The sequence below is a fragment of the Martes martes genome, assembly GCF_963455335.1.
Source record: "Martes martes genome assembly, chromosome: 11".
NCBI lineage: Eukaryota > Metazoa > Chordata > Mammalia > Carnivora > Mustelidae > Martes > Martes martes.
The window spans coordinates 21,446,272-21,464,699 of record NC_137899.1 but is presented as its reverse complement, the minus strand read 5'-3'; the positions used below and the strand labels follow the sequence as shown (position 1 = coordinate 21,464,699).

Here is an 18,428-nt window from a genome sequence, read left to right as displayed (position 1 = left end):
AGAATGTGCACTTCCACACTGGCTTGTGACAGATCAGGTATTGACTGTGTATGGTTGGCACAGGAGTCAGTTTTCATGGACATGTGGCCAGCAGCTACTGTCTCAATCACTTCTGGGCTTGCTCTTAAGAGCCACTGCGAGTCAACGTCCATAAACGCAGCTGCTTGTATGCTCTTCTCCACTTCTTTTGAAGAGTCCCTATGCACCAACCTGTACCCTACTGCCCACCCCCACTCCAAAAAAATTCACTGGTTCAATCTACAAATATCACTTCAACACCTATAATATGCCAAGCTCTTTGGTGAACAAGCCAAAAATGATCTAGGCTGTCACGAGCTTCCAATAGATCAGTGGTCCCTAGACCATCAGCAGCAGCATCACTTGGAAACCTGTTAGAAATGTAAATTCTTAGGTCCACCCCCAGAATATTGCCCTTGCGATGATCACCATGACCTCTAGGGAAAGAAACTGGAACCTGGAGTCCTCAGCCACGTCCCCAGAACCACTGGATCGGAAGTTCTGGGAGTGGGGGCCTAGCAGTCTGGGATTTTAATAAGGCTCCAAGGGGATTCTAACGTGCTCTAAAGTTTGAGAGCTGCCGATCTAGAGAGGGAGACAGATGACAGACAGGTATCCAAATTCATTCATTCATTGCAGATCATAGTAGATAGTAGGAAGCAAGCAAGCAGGTGCCCTAGCAAAACCAATGTGATGAAGGAAGGGAGAGGCTTGGAGTCTGACAATAGGATTATCTCCTCCCTCTCCTTGGAGGGACTCTAACTCCTGTTCCTAGGAAAGATGTGGCCTTAGCAGCAGCCCCACACATGCAGTGTGCTAGAGGAGAAGTCCTCAGAACCTAGCTACCCGTGACCAGTGGTCAATTTCTGCTTGTCAGAGTCCTACCATGAGCTGGTCCATGTTCATCTCCCGTGAGTAAGGAAGGAGCAGCCACCCTTCTGGGGCTTGTATGACCCGACAGTGACATCTCCAGCCCCCAGATCTCCATACCTTGCTTGGGTCCTGTCTCCCTCTCTAGAAAGCAGATGCCAAGCTGGAGGCTTCACTGTGCCATTAGCCCTGTGTTATCTGGCAGTGTAGTTTGCAGCAAGGGAACACGGCAAAGCCTACAAAGTGTTAAAGAGAACAACTTTTGCGGCGCATGCCTTTCCAGTGAGAGACAATGGCTATATTCGTCCCAGGGTTATGCCATGATTTGGCAGGGAAAAAAGCCAATGGGATTTTTAGCGTTTGGGAAGGGGAAGAAAGAGAGTAAAAATAGGCCTGGAGTTGCTTTTCAGTTCCCTAAATTTTCTGGGTTTTGATCTCCTGGGTGCTTGGAAAGACTATAAATAAGGGGATGTGTTGAAGCAGCAAGAACTGGGAGCGCACGGATGCCCCAGACACTTGACGTGAGAGAGGGCTGATGTCAAAGATGGCTCCAAGACCCACCCTCTGCTCACGCCCCCCCTCTGTCATTCAAGCCCAGGGTCATCCACCAGGTCCTGAGAAAAAACGTCTATTCTCCATCAGCGTGGTACGTGCCTTTTGTCATCACTCTGGGCTCCATACTGCTTTTGGGACTCCTGGGATCCCTGTTCGTCCTGTTGGCCAAAGCCATCCACAGACACTGTCTCCACAAGACTGGGAAGCACAGGAAACTTCCGTAAGTTGGTGGTGGGCTGGACCCTTTCCACCACTTCCTTTAGGACACCGTTTCCAGCGATGTCAGGAGAGGGAATGGAAGGAATTGGGATTTCTCTCCAGGGTAGGGAGGGAGCCTGGAGTGAAGGAAGAAGTGGGTGGGGGAAGGAACCCCAGCTCTCCTCAGTCCTGGTTCCCTCTTCATCACCTGCTGGGCCAGGAAATGGCTCCTTTGGTTTTCCCTGCCACCTGCTCTGTCCTTGATACATTCCCAGTGAAACCGGGGCTTCATCCTCCAGTGGCCTTGCCCTGGATAAAAGCTTCGGGGGGAAAAAAAGCCTGGTTGGGAGTAGTGATAGGATATGCTATGCTGGTATTTGCAGAATATCTAAAGGTTGGGAGGGAATTAGAGGAAGCACAGAAAACTGATAAGGGATTTAAGCTTTTGGCTCCAGTGACTCATTGGGCTTTTGCGTGACTAAATCACCATTGTTCGTTTGCATGTGACCCCAATCTCTCACTCTCCAGGGCTGGAAGCAACGGCTGTCTCCCCTCCCTCTTGTTCCCTCCTGCTCACTCACGTGCCTCTTACCAGGTACTCCGTGGAGTGTCTTTTCCTGGCTGAAGTGAGCCACCAGAGTGAAATGGAGAGAGAGCGCATCATTGTTCCAGGCTTCCCCAAGACCCAGTTTCTTGAGTCTCAGAAGCTCCCACCATGACAGCATGATGGTTCTGAGCCTGGGCTTTGGAGAAGGACAAGGAACAGTTTGGATCTGGGCTCACCATTTTCTGTATGGCCTCAGATCTGTGGCGACCTCTGTGAATCTCAGTTCCTTATTTGAAAAGTAGACAATCAAATGAGCAAAGGCAAAGGAAACACTTAGCACCATTCCTGATGTTGCGTAAATGCTTAATATAGTGTTTGTTGGGGCTTGTTGCATTATTTTTTGTGGCTCAGTCCCAGTGAGCTCAGGATTCTAGATTCCAAGTTTAGCTCTATGCTCAGGTATCTTGGGCAGTTGGACCCCAAGTTTTGGCACAACGAGGGAGAGATGAGACTTCCTATACCTTTTAAAGTTATTTTGCCAATTAACGAGTATTGTTGAATAATTTAAAATCTATGGACGAAAAGCCTGTTCAAAAGTATAAGGCATTAGCATAAAGATGTGCATTGCATTTTGCCATATTTATTGGGGAAGTTCGTTGCTATTGGCAACCTTGACTTCAAGGTAAGAAATCCGTGAGCATCTGCTGAAATTAAAAGAGACATTTTTGTTTGGGCTCTACTCACAAATTGATTTGGAAGAAAAAATTGGCTCCAAAAGAGTGACACTTAAGCTTGTAAGGATGGTTGGTGCTCCATAACGGGGTTTGGACAGAAGTCCTTAAAGGAAGTCATCCACTAGACACCGCAACTCTTACGTAATTTGTGGTTACGTGTACCTTGAACTTGGTTGCCTTAATTTACATCCTAAATATTAATTGTTTCCGACATGGTTGACTTAAAGAAGAAAAACTAGCTAGTAATACAGACTCAGGCCTGGCCTCTCTGGAAATTAGGTGAACTATACGGCAGCCAACGTTTGTCCAACAGCAAAGAAAAAAAGAGAGTTGCAAAATTATGGAACCCAAGGTTATCACAAGAAGGGGCTTAGCATCCTAGTCCAGGTCTTCCTGTTATAGGAAAACAGGGCTTATGCCAGCTTGGAAGCTTCCGCTGTGAGCCAAGCCTTCTGCTCAAGCTGGCTACTGGGGAGAAAAAGGAGGCAGGAAGAATTGCCAGGCGCACTGGTCATACCCCACTCACCTGTGCTGTCAGAGGAAATACATCCCCTCGAGTTCGATAAGGCAATAGTTTTCAAACTTAGCCAACTCCCAGAACCTCTTTAGTTCCCACACCAACAGTCATGGAACTGCTCTGTTTGGAGCAGGGGTGGGAGCCCAGCCTTCACTTTAGTCCCCAAGCCTGGCCCCTCTTTTAATCAGTCCCTGAATCCCAAGGAACACAGTTGCCCAAAGGCCCCAAGTTATTACATGTGAACCAGAGCAGAATACTCTCGGGCTCATTCTTGTCCATCTCTCGTTTTTCCCCTTAGGGTGAAGAAAGGAGGTAAGTACCACGCAGATTCCCTTTGACTGTGGCTGCTGTTGTTGTTGGGTTTTTGCCTGTTCTCTTGTACTAAACAGAAGGATTCCAACTCAGCAGAGAATCGGGGTGTAGTTCTGTCTCAGTGCGTTTTCGGTCATGTCTTCTGCGGCTGAAATGACGCAGAGGTCAGATGTAGCCAGAGAAAGGGCAGGGCAGAGTGCACGGTGCCATTTGCGCACTCAGATCTCTGCTCTGAGTCCTGCCTGGTCCCTACTCAGGATTGCCTCCTTCCAGCGGAACGGAGGCACATAGAGGTCTGTTCCCTGCCAAGCGGGCCAGGAGTGAAGAATTCTGCATTAGACACAGACAGTATCTACTGGCTGTTGCACATGGAGGGGTGGGACCGCGCCGGAGGACAGCGAATGCTCTGTATTGGACAGATGCCTCTTTTGCAAGAACAAATAACACTTTATTCCCAGATTGTAACAGATTTGATCATTTTCACAAGTTATTTGGGTCAGGCGAGTGGGAAGGGGGGCGGGGTACAGCTAGATGGGCGGGGAGAGCTGGGATGCTGGTGAGTTGAGCAAGTTCCCACCTGAATAGGGACACCAAGCCTAAGGGGACGACAGACCCAGCCCCGAAAGCTGCTGCCTTGAGGGGAACCCAGGCTATGGGGAGAGACAGGACAGAGAATTGGGAAGTGTGTTTAAAAAAAAAAAAAGCCTTTTTTTTTTTAAAGATTGTATTTACTTATTTGAGAGAGAGTGAGAGAGCACGCACGAGAGGGGTAGGGTCAGAGGACAAAGCAGACTCCCCACTGAGCAGGAAGCCTGGCGTGGGACCCGATCCTGGGACTCCAGGATCACGACCTGAGCTAAAGGCAACTTAAGCTTAAGCTTAAGCGACTGAGCCACCCAGGCATTCCCAAAAAGATTGCTTTAATCACTCAATCCATAGGCATGCCTGGCTGATATGCACAAGGCACTAAGTGGGGTTAGAAATTTGACTATAATGGTTATTGATCACATCAAATGAAAAGATTTTAATGAGGTCTTCACAGACTTTCGCCCACCCTAGTTACTTTCTAAAAAGGGCACAGGGAACAGATGCAAAGAATCCTCACATTATGAACAAATGTATCAACTGGATCTTTCTTTCTTATCTTTCTGTGAAAAACTTATTACCCAGGTCCAGTAACAGTAAATTGGGAAAAGAGTAACATTCCAAAAAAAAATTCTGTACATTATTTTATGAGTGTGCATGTGTGTGTGTATTTTTCTGAGAAAGTAGAAAACTGTCAATAAACATTTCTACAGACAGGGCGCCTGGGTGGCTCAGTGGGTTAAGCCTCTGCCTTCGGCTCAGGTCATGATCTCAGGGTCCTGGGATCGACCCCACATCAGGCTCTCTGCTTGGCGGGGAGCCTGCTTCCCCCTCTTTCTCTGCCCGCGGCTCTGCCTACTTGTGATTTCTCTCTCTCTCTCTCTGTCAAATAAATAAATAAAATCTTAAAAAAAAAAAAATTTCTACAGACAGAGAATTCCTTGTCGGGTCTGCAATACTAGGTTCAAAGCCTGTTGAAGAGAAATCTCATTGTGGAGGTAGAATTTTAAGGTCAATTTAGTGTCCAAGGAGCTTCACTTCTATCTGTTGTTCTCCCTGCAGAAACGAAGGATACGAAGTCAGAGGTTTTGGTGGTAAGTGTGGGTGGCTGCGGGGCCCCTGGCTTGGGTGACACATGGTGGGCCGCTCCCACCCCCTCTAGGGCGGACCCTGCCCCAGCCTCACGGGCGTGTTTATCATTCAGGGAGATGCCTGCGTTTGGCCACTGGAACAGATTGCTGTGTGACGGGCCCCTGATAGAATTTGTTCCCTCCACTGAACATGTCTGCTGATATATTTGCAGAAGAAGTGGATTTCATAAATATTGAATAGTGGTGTTTATTATCTACCCCAGCTCCCCGGGAGAGTGAGTTGGGGGGAGAAGAGCTTCAAGACCGGAACGGGAGCCTCAGCCTTCGCTGGGACTGACTTTTTCCCTTTGCTGTTCCACAACCTCGTGGGAAAGCGAGGCAGATGGGGCAGTGCTTGGGCCACGGGTCAGCTCGGCCGGCTTGGCCGTATGACCTTGCCGTCTCCCTCGGCCTCTTTAAGCCTTGGATTCCTCATCTGTAATATGGGAGTGAGAACACCCGCCCTGGGGTCGCAGTGAGGAACTACCTTGCGAGCTGCTGAGACTCACACAAATGCCAAGGTTTACAAGATAGCTGGAGCGTCTCCCGCCGCCCCCCGCGTTAACCTCCTTGCTTTCCTTTACTGAACCCGATCTGCCCGCTGGGACGTGACAAAACGTGAAGGTGACCCCCACCCCCAGTCTCCCTCACCCCCTGACAATAAGATTCTGTTATGATCCGAGACCCATAAATGGGGGGGATGAGATGCACAATGATGAATGCTATTCTGTGCTCCAGAATTTCTGCTTCAGGTCCGGCACCTAAGTGCTTATCCAGATGAGCCTGTCTACACTCGGGAGGAAGAGGGGATCTCTTAAGTCCCCTTGGTGAAGCCACTCAGAGAGCACCTTGGAAATATGTATTATTAAATTAATCAATTAAATAAGTAAATCTCCATGACCATAAAAAGTGTTGAACTCTTCGCATGAATAAAACCCATATGGTCTCCATTTCCTCTGTCGTTGGAGGTGGGGAGCTGTGGGCCAGTATGTAGGTGATGGCTGGTGGGATGAGAACTGGTGTGGGAAGACCCCCTAGATGCCAAATACCATCCTCATTAGCATGCTAGAGAGGGGCAGCTCCGGAGGGCACATTGTGAGGGCAGGGGATGTTTCCATGGGGACAGAGGTCGAGTCCCGGGAGGGTGGCACAGAGAAGGGGGGAGGTCGGGGAGCTGGAGCCCAGAGCGTAGGGAAGGCAGGCCAGGCCCAGATGCAGTACTGTGTTGGCCGAGGCAAGGGGGAACAGTCAGAGCCCACAGGCGGCAGCACGTGGGTTTTCCCTTCTGCTTGCCTTGCCTGCTTGTCCGGCAGATCCCACTGAGGCAAGGGGGTCTCAGCCAAGGTTGTGTGGCGTTTCTGCTCTTCTTTCTGTGCAGCTTAGATAGTATTTACTTGGGTGATTTCCTGCCTCCCAAGTTGGATTAGATGTCCTCCTGTGCCCCCCTCCCCAGCACGTCAGAGTCCCACAGTCCACTTTATCACCCTATGCTGTGCACCTGTTGGCAGGGGCTCCCCTGATGGCAAGCTTTGTGCACACAGCCCCCATGCCTGTCACGTTCACCGCTGGGTCCCCAGCCTCGAGCACGGTGCCTAGCGAGTAGACAAGGGTCAAGAAGGCCCTGGGTACAGAAAGCAGCCAGCTGGGATGAGAGCAGCCTGGCCTGGCGGGGTGTGTGTAGAGTTGGGCTTCAAGCTGTCTCTGTCTCCTCCTTAGGAAACAATCCAGATGAACTCTGTCTTTGATGGAGAAGCCGTCGACCCAGGTAATGAAGTGACAATGCCGTCCATCCAAAAGGTGTTTTCCATAATGCCGGTGGGTAGAGGCCTGGAGAGACCCTATCCAAGGTCCTGCCCTTGACTCCGTTTGTCCCTCCTTTTGGTGATGTTGCCTGACCCTTCTGGCTGTCACCCCGGGGGGAGGTGATGGCCTTGGAGTTGGCAGACGCCCGACTACGGGCGAGGTCTTCCGTGGATTTCCTGGGAAAGCCCCCTGCCCCGGCTGTCCTCCCTTCCTAAATGGCGAACCAGCTCAGGGGACTGGTGTCTTCTGCCTGCCCTTCGGCTTGACCTCCTCCCCCAGTCCTTTCTGAGGGCTTCTAACCCCGTCCCATGGGCGGCGAGAGAGACGGAGCAATGGCACGCTTGGCTCCCTCTCTCCCTAGATCAGGGCCAAGAATTTCTTCTCGGTCGGCAAGATGAACATAAGGTAAAGCTGGCCCCCAGCGCTCCCCTCACCCCCATGAAATCAGCTCCAAATTTAGCTCCTTTACACACATCCCTCCACTCACAAAGGCTCAATTATAGATGTGAATAAAGGGAAGGAAACCAAACTCGGGAGGCAAGGGTGTTGGCACGTTGCCATCCTCACACACAAGCCGCTCGGTCCTTCTCGGAAGGATGGCTCCTCTCCAGGAGAGGCTGCTGCTGCTGCTGGAATTAAATTTCCCTCTATTATTAGGTACTTGTTACCATAATGTGCCCACATTAGCATAAGTGCTGGTGGGATCCTCTGCCGAGAGGCCACTCATGCCGCACGGAAATGACAAGAGCAGGGGGTGGCCTGAGACTCCGTCTCCTGGGGCCAAAGCCCGGGAGGCCACGGCTGTTATCTACATGTGTGTGCTTGAGAGAAGGGGACAAGGAAGAGAGGCGCCAAGTGCACTATGTGAACAGGCACACCAATGAGTGTCTGCCGCTCTGACTCCGCCAAGATGGCTTCTCTGCACCAGCTCCGTGTCTGTGCCTCCAGATGCCCGCTAACCCAACAGACATCAAAATCAGAGTCCCGTTCTCCTCACCCCGGGGACTTCCTTCTTATACCTGGGATTCACAGGGCTTTTAAAACAAACCCATCAGGGGCGCCTGGGTGGCTCCGACGGTGAAGCATCTGCCTTCGGCTCAGGTCATGATCCTGGGGTCCTGGGATCGAGCCCCGCTTTTGGCTCTCTGCTCACCGGGGAGCCTGCTTCTCCCTCTGAGCCCCCCTCCCCCCAGCTCAGGCTCTCTTGCTCTCTCTCTCTCTCTCTCCAAAAAAAAAATAAATAAAATCTTTAAAAAAAAATCAGAACATAATGGGGAACCCAGCTAGAAACGGAACTGAATTTATCCAATGTGGACATGGAATTCAAGATTTATGTGGCTTTCTAACCCTGCAACCAGGAGCCTGTCCTAAGCCCATCTATCCAGGGAGGCGTGATATTTGCTACCCATGTGGTCAGAGTCCTAAAGCTCATAGAAAGGGCAGGCGGGTGAAGATTGTGCCATTCCCGGGCCTGCTTCCTCTCTCCATGACCTACCCCTTCTCGTGCCTTTCCTCTTTCCCTGGGGTTAGAAGGGAGTGGGGTGGACATGGGGGAGGACAGTATTTGAATTCCCTTGTTTATGTGGTGGTTATATATTTTTTTCTCCTAGTTACTGGGGCAGTATATGAATTCAACTCAAACACGGGAGCCAGAAAGTGGAAAGATCCCTCAACCCAAATGCCAAGATGGAAAGAGCCTGGCCCCCAGGGAGATGCTCCCAATAGAGCTGTCGCTGGGGAAGGGGCCAGGCCACCAAAGAGCACTGGTGAGCGACATGGGCTGAGCAGCAAAGCCCCGGCTGAGAATAACCCAGTTCCAGAAACCAGGATGCCAAACCTGGCACCCCAAAGAGCAGAAACCCAGCCCTCACGGTCAGGGCTTCCCCCAAACTGCACCCAGGAAAGTAAGGGGTATCTGGGTGCAGGCCCCACATCGCAGCATGGGGGAGGGGAGTTGAGTGTCCCTGGGAGACTGCCTCTCCCTAATTCCCACGTGGGCAGGGGTGGGAGCACCAGAGGTGAAAACATGGGCTAAAGGACTCGGAGAGCCAGGGCTCCAAATGGGACGTTTAAAACACATGTAATTGCCCTTTTCTAAGAGAGCATGGGAGAAATTTCTTTTGGGTCTCTGTCCTCTGATCAGATAAACTGTTAACTTTTGGATGTGGAATCATGTTTCTTCTTCGTGTTGACTGCTGGGAAGCTCTGTAGGAAGCACTTGGGACTTCCTGATGAAAACACAGAGGGCTCCCCTCACAGTGGGTTTCACCACGATCCCCTGCCCTTAGTGTAACACCACTCCGATGGCTTCCCTAATGAACACACCCAAAGCCGCACACCTTCCTAAGTCACCTCAAATCTGTTTCAAAAGAAGCAGAGCAGTGAAAAAAAAATGGACGCATAAATAATGAGATATTCATCTGGGAAGAAGAAAACACAATGGACGCCTTCTTGTATTCTTTTTTTTATGGAGGTATAACTTATAGTCAGTCAAGTGCAGAGATCTAAGCCATTCCGCTCATAATAGGCTCCCCTCTGAGGCAGCCGCTATTCTGATCTTTATCATCATAGATTAGTTTTTGCCTTTTCTGAATTTCTATAAATGCAATCACACAGAACATGCTCTTTTGTGTGTGGCTTTTTTTTTTTTTTTTAAGATTTAGTTATTTCTTTTGGTGGGGGGAGGAGCAGAGGGAGACAGAGAATCTCAAGCAGATGCCCCATTGAGCTCAGAGCCGGACTCGGGGCTTGATCCCACAACCCTGAGATCATGACCGGGCTGAAACCAAGAGTCGATGCTTACCCGACTGAGCCACCGAGGTCCTCCTATGTCTGCTGCTTTTGCTGGGCATCACGTCTGTGAGAATCACCCACGTGACACTGTAGATTAGTAATTCAGTTCTCTCCACTGTGTGTCCTCTTTCATGGAGGACCATGCCTCGGTTTATTTATCCATTCTGCACTTGGGTGGCTGCTTCTGCTATTTTACTATTATAAATCCCATCGTTATGAACTTTCTTGTGCACATTTTTCACAGCTCATAAACCCCTGTTCCTTCTGAGCATATTCCTAGAAGTGGAATTGTCAGAGCTGTTGCTGGAATTGGCCCAGAATCCCAAAGTGGGTGGCTGTGATGTACACTTCCATCAGCAATGACTGAGAGTTCCAATGGCTGTACTTCCTTGCCCACACTTGGTGTTGTCGGTCATTTTCATCTTAGCCATCCCGGTTAAAACTTCCCTTGAAATGAAATCACTCTTTCTCAAAGCTGAAACAATGCTCACCGTCCCACCTCCCTGCCCTGTTCCTCCCCTACCCCCTGCCATTGGAGAGAACCACAGGACCCAAAGTGGAGACACAATGGGAAGCTCAAACCAACCATACAACTGGAACTTTCCCCAGTGGGCATGAACCATAGCAGGATGGAGCAGAAAGTGGAACCTTCCAGTATGTGCCTAGTGGAGGCTGAGCAGGTCTTGCCATAACTCTATGCCCTGCTGCCCCCCGCCAGCTGCTATGCTCCTAGTCCAATAACCACAAGAAAGGCCCAGTCGAGAGTCTATTAGAGCAACACACCCCCTTCTCAGCTGGGGAGCCAGATGCGACCTCCCCAGGCCCACAATCCCGCAAATGCAGAACCTCGAGGGAGCAGCTGTGCGTTTACTGTGTGCCTGCGCATCAGTGTGACTTCTCAAGAGAAAGAAACACTTTTAAAAATGCCCTGTCCTGGCCTAGAGCAGGCGTGATTTATTAAGAAGGGTTGGTTGCCAGGGAACTCCCCTGAATAGATTTAAATTTCGCAAAAGGAGGCAGAGCTGTTCATTTGCGGAGGTTAAAGTGGGTGAAGAGGCTGATTACCCATTTAAGACTCCACAAGTCTGGGAGGCTCGGAGCAGAATGCCTTCCTCAGAAGCTCTCAGCCTCAATGCAAGTAAAATGAGGCTCAGAGAAGGCTGAAGGGGGATCTCGTAACTGTTTACGAGCCCATTAAGGATGATTAAAAGGAGAGCAGTGCGCAGCTGTTCCCCCCTTCTCCAGAGATGACAGGGCAAGCGGGAGCTGGGCTTTTCGGCCAGGAGAGATTTAAGTCAGGCACAGGGAGGGACTTTCTGAAGGCTGGGGTCTGCTGGAGGAGCTCGACGTCTTCCCTGGTGTCAGGCAGGAAGAGCCGCTCGCCCTCCAAGCCCCAAGAGGAGAGCCTGGAGGAAGCCAAGACACGGGGTTAAGAGCGGCACCAGGACAGGCTTTCTTTGGCCAAGAGAAAATCTGCTTTTTCCTTTGCACATTTGGCTCCTGGCTGAGGGGAAATCAGAAGTCTGAGGTCCAAAGCAGAGGTCATTTGTTTTCTAACATTCACCAGGTTTGGGGCTTGGCAGGGAGGGCGTTATCTGAATAAAATTAAGCCAGGGAGTGCTATGGATCTTGTGAAAAAATTTCTCACATTTCCCTTTCGAGGCCTTACACACATACGGACTTCTGTAACTGACGTTCAGTTGTCTGCTTCTGAGTCATGAAACTGGGGCAGAGGTGTTCAGGGATTAGACCACAGGGGGACCTGTCCTCGCTGAGGGATCTGAAACCACGTGCTGAATCCCGGAGTTCAAGCTTTCCGTCGCGCTCCGTGGGAAGCAGGGTGTTTCGAGCATGTGTGGCTCCGGAACAGAAACCAGGCATGGACGCTTTCACGCCTCGGAGCCCTCTTCCACATCTATGCTTCTATCTTTGCCTTTTCTTTTTTTTTAATGTAATGTGCTTTGTGATGGCTGAGGCAGTCAAGGAGACAAAACGAGTGACTACTGAAAACAATAGCTACTCAAACTTGGTGTTTCGCGTTTCAACTTAATGCGCGTGTTTATGACTCCCATTCATTCAATAAATATTTCTGGAGCATCTACTGTGCGCCAGGTGTCGATTCCTGAGTAAACACAGCTGCCCCAAGTCCCTGCCCTTGAGGAGCTTCTGTTCCGTCTGCTACGGTTGACCTTAGCCTGCTGATAAGCCCTCCCCAAAGATTCAACTCCCTGTACCGTCCTGGCCTATTCATTGGTTCGTTCCTTAAGAGAGTGAGTGTGTGTGTGTGTATGTGTGTGTTTAAGATTTATTTATTTATTTGAGAGAGAGAGTGAGAGCCGAAGGAAGGGCAGAGGGAGAGAGAGAATTCCAAAGCAGACTCCCCACTGAGTGCTGACCCTGACTTGGGGCTCGATCTCACAACCCTAAGATCATGACCTGAGCTGAAGCCAAGAGTCAGGACGCTTAACCTACTGAGCCACCCAGGCGCCCCCTCCCTGGAATGTTCTGTCTGAAAGATAAATTAACCCAAATCTTTCTGGAAGAACAGATAACTCAGAATTACTCAAATATTTTTGTAGAAGACTTAATGGGGAGCCCGTCTCAGAAAATAATTAAGATGCCTGAAAAGGGGGTCCCGGGCTTGGGCTGTCAGGCCAGCATCCGTCTCCAAACGGCAGTGCTGAGCCAGGTGGGACTTCCGTGTGCAGAAAATGGCAGGATCCCGGGGTCCGTGAGACGTGTGATTAGGAGATGTGTGATCAGGGAAAAGGTCAAACATAGCAGGGGAGGGGGGATGGAGAGAAGCTCAGACCACCTGTTTTGGGGGTAAGAGGCAGCTCCTGCTCTAAAAAGGAATAATCCAACTGAGAAGATAACCAGCTCATTAAAAAGACGGCCAGCTCCCACACAGGCCCTTTGTGGGGGATAAAGGAGCTTCACAGGTAGTGGGTGCTGGAGAAAGCAGGTGTGGGCCCCAGCAGTCTCTGAGTCTAATGTGGGATCCGGAACCTGCGAGCCCTTAAAGGCGGGGATGAGTTCAAACTGCGAGAGAAGAGAAATTTTGAGCAAAGGTGAAAGCACGCAGAATCCCAGCCTTCAATCCATTTTCAGCCGATGCTTGTCCTGCGTCACCTGACTGAGTAACACAGCCCCAGAGAGAGCCTCCTGGGTCCGCAGCGAGCGCTCAACAAACATCGGAAGACTCAGACTGCATCCTGCGAGCTTGCGGTGGGTTTGCTGCCCGGGTCCTGCGGCAGAACCACGGCGCGTCTCACTAGATCTGGACAAACATTATGATAATCGGTGGCAAACAGTCACCGTGTGCCTACGAGGCTCCAGACGCTACTTTAGGCTCTGGGGTCCGAGCAGTAAATAAAACAACATTCTTACCATCTATATCCTAGGGAAGGATGAGAGACTGAGTAGACAGAGGAACAACGGTGGTCGGACCATAGATAAAAACAGCACTCTGACCCACAACCCCCGGGAAACCAAGCCCTGATCTACACCACGGCACGGGACGCCAGGCTCGCAGGGAGCCAGACTGCTACCTCCAGAAACACTCCAGGAAGGCGAGCAGCAACTTCTCTAACAATCCGCCCAGAAGGCCCAGGGCTTGATGAGTTACTGACAGCTAACTTTATGTCCACTTCCAGCTGAGCAACAACCACAGAGAGCCACATATCCACTCCTCACCGGTCACAGAAGCTGCCCACCCCCTCCAGCGAGCCCACCTCCAGCCTCGCCAAGCCCACAGCCCCTAGGCAGACCATGCCTGAAGGCTTCCCTTTGTTCCTGCTCCTCAGCTTCCCTTTGAGTGTCTGCAAGAATTCAAGTGGCGTGGGGTGGGGGGGTGCTCAATAGTTAAGAGTCTGCCTTCAGCTCAGGTCATGATCCCAGGGTCCTGGAATCAAGTCCTGCATCAGGCTCCCTGATCAATAGGGAGCCTGCTTCTCCCTCTCCCCCCGCTCATGCTTATTATGTTCCTTCTCTTGCCATCTAAGTAGTAGCCTTTGCTTTTCTCATATGGTTGGTCTTGGCTTGTCTCCACAGGAATGACAGATAAATGGATTATACATATTACATATGTATCTGTATATATATAATCCACCAACAGATGCATGAAGGGTTAAGGGTGGTAAATACCACTGAGAAAAGTGAATGGGGTCAGGGTTGTGGAGGGTGGGGACGGCCACGTTAATGAGGGTGCTCAGGGAATGGCCCCATGGTGAGCTGAGAAGCAATTGCTGGAAGTGGGAAGAGCCTCGGGGCTGGGAATACGAAGGCAGGGGCGAGCCGAGGCTCGGCAGGAAGAACCTCGTGAGGAGCGTAAGGACTGGAGGTGACCGCAGAGGGGGGTTTGTGGGGGAGGGGGCACGTCTCTGTGGGGACAGGCTGCGAATGTGTGTACGGTGAGGCGTCGGGAGATAATGCGATCATCATGTAGGGCTTTGGGGACCCTAGTAAGGACTTTGGCTTTTACTCCAACTATGACAGGAGCCATGACAGTGTTTTGAGGGGTTATATCACTTATATTTTAATAAACATCTCTCTGGGGGAACCTGGGGGGCCGTGGTTGGTTAAGCGGCCGACTCTTGGTTTTGGCTCAGATGGTGATCTATGGGTCATGGGACTGAAGCCCACAGTGGATCTAGGTGGGATCTGCTTGCCCCTCTCCCCTCCACCCTGCTTAAATAAATAAATAAAATCTTTAAAAAACCAAAAAAACAAAAAGCATCTCTCTGCTGACTTGAGAATAGACTGGGGGGCAGGGAACAGGGCTGGAAGTAGAGCCCAATTAATCAGCTCCTGGATGAATCCAGATATGAATGTCGGTGGCTTGGTCCAAGGTGGCAGAGGTGGGGGATGGTGGGTATAAGGAGACTTTTTGAGTGAGTGTCTCAGAGAGGAAGGAAGTCCGGAATTCTCTCAGCCCTATTCCATATTAGAAAAAGGTGCCCCCTGGGGCGCCTGGGTGGCTCAGTGGGTTAAACTTCTGCCTTCTGCTCAGGTCATGTTCTCAGGGTCCTGGGATTGAGCCTCACATCGGGCTCTGTGCTCAGCGGGGAGTCTGCTTCCCCCTCTCTCTGTGCCTGCCTCTCTGCCTACTTGCGCTCTCTCTGTCAAATAAATAAATAAAATCTTTAAAATAAAGAGAGAGATAGAAAGAAAAAGACGCCCCAGCAGGGTTGGGCATTTGGTCAGTGGAAGCTACTGGCTGTTTCAGAGAACACCGGACAGTTCCTCCCAAATGCAACTGCCCCCATGCCTGGTCTGTGAAGTCTGTTGCTCTTGGGGGCTGGTGGTCACGCGTGTGTTGGGGAAGTAAAGATAACCCCTCGGCGTTTCTGCTGCATTGAGCTTCCTGTCAATGTCCCAAACAGGCTTTGAGGAAACAGAGGAAACACGCATCCATTGTCTAGGTCTAGAGTCTGTGCCCAGCCACAGGAAAGGTTATAGGCACTTCATTCAACCCAAGAACTGCATTAGATTTGCTCTCAGTCTAAAAAGTACAGTAGTTCCCCCTCATCCATAGGGGGGGCTACATTCTAAGACCCCCTGAAACCTGAAATACTTGGATACCTGAAATGGCAGATCATACCGAACATTATATGTACTATCATTTTTTTCCTATATGTACCTAAAGTTTATGATAAAGCTTCATTTATAAAATAGGCATTGTCAGAGATTACTAACAATAACTAATAATAAAATGGGACGATTTTATCCATATACACCTCACTAAAAATTATGGGAATGTGGTCTCTATCTCTTAAAATTTTGTATTGTCCTATACTCACTCTTCTCCTTGTGATGATGTGAGATGAGGAGATGCACGGCGTGAGCTTGGTGACATTGAGGTACCATCGACCTTCTGACCCCATGCCAGAAGGAGGATCACTGCTTCTAGAACGTGGTCAGTCGACCGCACTTAATGAAAATCTCTGAAAGCGAAATCACAGATCAGGGTTGACCACTGTCCAGCTCTGATTAAATACCTTTCACCAGGAGGCCTGAGTTGTAGGAAAAAGATTGTTCCCTGGGACTCTCCCAAGAGTCTAAGCTCTTAGAGGGATGTGTCCAGGAAAACTGAACCCTTATGATCAGATTTGGGGAGACAGTCGTAACTTAAAATGGTATGTCCCACCGTCCCCATGAGCACAAACCGTAATTATCAGTCCTGATTCGGGGTTTGGAAAACATGGTTCTTGTAAATCTTAAGACCAAGGCGAAGCACACTCAGGAGCCCTGCTTTCTTCCTCTGTGTTTCCCGCTGGGTGGGGCTGGCCCAGTGCCTGGAGGCCCGCATCCTGTTGCCCACACGCTGAGCCTCAGCATCCCCGCGGCTCTTTGATTTCTGCGGCTTTGGCTTTGAGAAAATGGGGAGGAAGCCCCAGCCTCTTCCGAGCCAGGAGAGCCAGGAACCGTGGAGGGAGGGAAGCTGGTTAATCTGATTTATAGGCAAGGCTCTCGGCCCCTCCCCACACTGCTCATCTCCTTTCTCCATCCCCAGTAAGAGCATTCTCCAGCTGGCATGTGAAACCACCTTTTTTTTTTTTTTTTGGTAACAATTTTATTATTCATAATGTGATTTTGTTCACATACCATAAAATTCAGTGGGTTTTTAGGATATGTGCAAAGTGGTATGGCCACCACCATTATCTAATTCTAAAATATTTTCATCTCCCTCCAAATAAACCCAGATCCCATAAATGGTCATTCCCCATCCCCAGGCCCTGGCACCATCTGTCTCTATGGATTTGCCTATTCTGGACATTTCACAGAAATAGAATCATAGAGTATTTGTCCTTTTGTGACTTGGCTTATTTCATTTAGCATAATGTTATCAAGATCTATTTCTGGTGCAGCAGATACTAGTACTTCCTTCCCTTCTCTGGCTGAGCGATGGTCTCCTGGACGAGCACACCGTATTGTGTTTATCCATTCATCAGTTGCTGGATATTTGGGTTGTTTGCACCTCTTGGCTATTAGGAATGATGTTGCAATGAACACTCACGTACACGTTCTTTTGCAGGCCTATGTTCTAATTCCTCCCGGACCGTCTCTAAGAGTGGAATTGCTGGGTCATGTGGTAATTCTAGATCATTCTGAGAAACTGCCAGATTTTTCCAAAGTGGCTGTACCATTTTGACTTCTCACCAGCGAGGCATGAGGGTTTCCCAAATTTTTAAAAGAAAGGGAGGCACCCCCAGTCTGGGTTGTGGTGTGGGGAGTTCAGCCCTTCCCAGATCCTGGCCACTGTGGCAGGAGGAGTCTAGGGGTGGTCTGGAGTGCAGGTGGACCTCCCTGAGTTTCTCCATGGCAGCTTCCTCTGCCCCGGGGTGGTCTGTGGCTAGGTCTCTACCAACCTCAGGATGGTGACTGTGTGTCTGAGATGTGCTGGGCACGCTGCCTTGTGTGACCTCATCCCCTCAGCACTCCTTTGCGGATGGTCCTGTCCCCTGCATTTCACAGTTGAGAAAGCTGAGGGCTGGAGAGATGAGGGGACCTGCCCAAAGGTCACAGGGCCAGGACAGGAACCTGGGGGTGCCTGCTCTGAGCCTCAGCAAGAAGGGTTCTGCAATGGCCCTTGATCTGCATTCTGGTGGGGACAGGTGTCAGACCACTGAACACTCAAGTGGCCTCTGACAGAATCACTCTCTTCCCTGAAAGTCCAAGGCTTCTGTGGGCCGCAGAAATCCTTTCATAGGTACAGCGCCAATACCAGCTTCTGGGCCAGCAGATACGCCCCAAGAGTGTCTGTCCTTTCCTGTCGGGCTTGAATTGAGATCTGAAATGGCCACTGACCTCCCAGAGTCCTGCCAAGCTCAGAGCCCGGGGCTTTGGGCGGCATAAAAAGCAGTCTATTCTTTCCCCCGTTCTGTACACACCCCCTACCTGTCTGCTGCTCAAAAAAAGCAGGCTCGTCTTGGCCATGAGCATCCAAGTTCCTTCCAAAGACGGTAGATTAAGATCTGGGTCACTGGGAATCAGCCCCCTCTTCTAAAGGCAGATGGACGGGGCCTGCAGTTACTAGTTCCGACCAGCAGGGGCTCTGGTTACCATTTAGCTTCTTCTACCGAGTAGTCCAGAACCGCCTCGGTAAAAGACAGAGGACTCTGCCATCTTTCCACCTTTCCCCAAGCTCTCCAGGGTGTGTGGCCTCGGGGCCCGCAGGGCAGCCGCAGGGCACCCACAGTCAGGATTCTGCCGCGTGGTCACCCCCCAAAACCCCCAGCAGCTGTGTGGTCCCAAAACCCACAGTAGCTGTGTGGTAGCTGGAAACCAGGGAGCGGTGTGCTGAACCTTCAGGAGGAGGGAGTGCGGGTCGGCTCCGCCCACAAGTGGCCTTTTCCCAGAAGGCC

The 18,428-nt window shown here is 50.5% G+C and overlaps 1 protein-coding gene across 1 annotated transcript in view; it reads left to right on the top strand.

Moving 5' to 3' along the window:
- Window positions 1-9,177, top strand: part of CDHR3 (cadherin related family member 3) — a gene marked incomplete at both ends in the record, with an annotated part of 56,635 nt that extends 47,458 nt beyond the window's left edge. The window contains 6 exon segments of the mRNA XM_080818183.1: window positions 1,482-1,663; window positions 3,738-3,751; window positions 5,399-5,430; window positions 7,183-7,231; window positions 8,880-9,077; window positions 9,080-9,177. Of these exon segments, the coding sequence (XP_080674309.1) occupies window positions 1,482-1,663; window positions 3,738-3,751; window positions 5,399-5,430; window positions 7,183-7,231; window positions 8,880-9,077; window positions 9,080-9,177 (573 nt within the window).
- Between the last annotated feature and the right edge of the window lie 9,251 nt (window positions 9,178-18,428).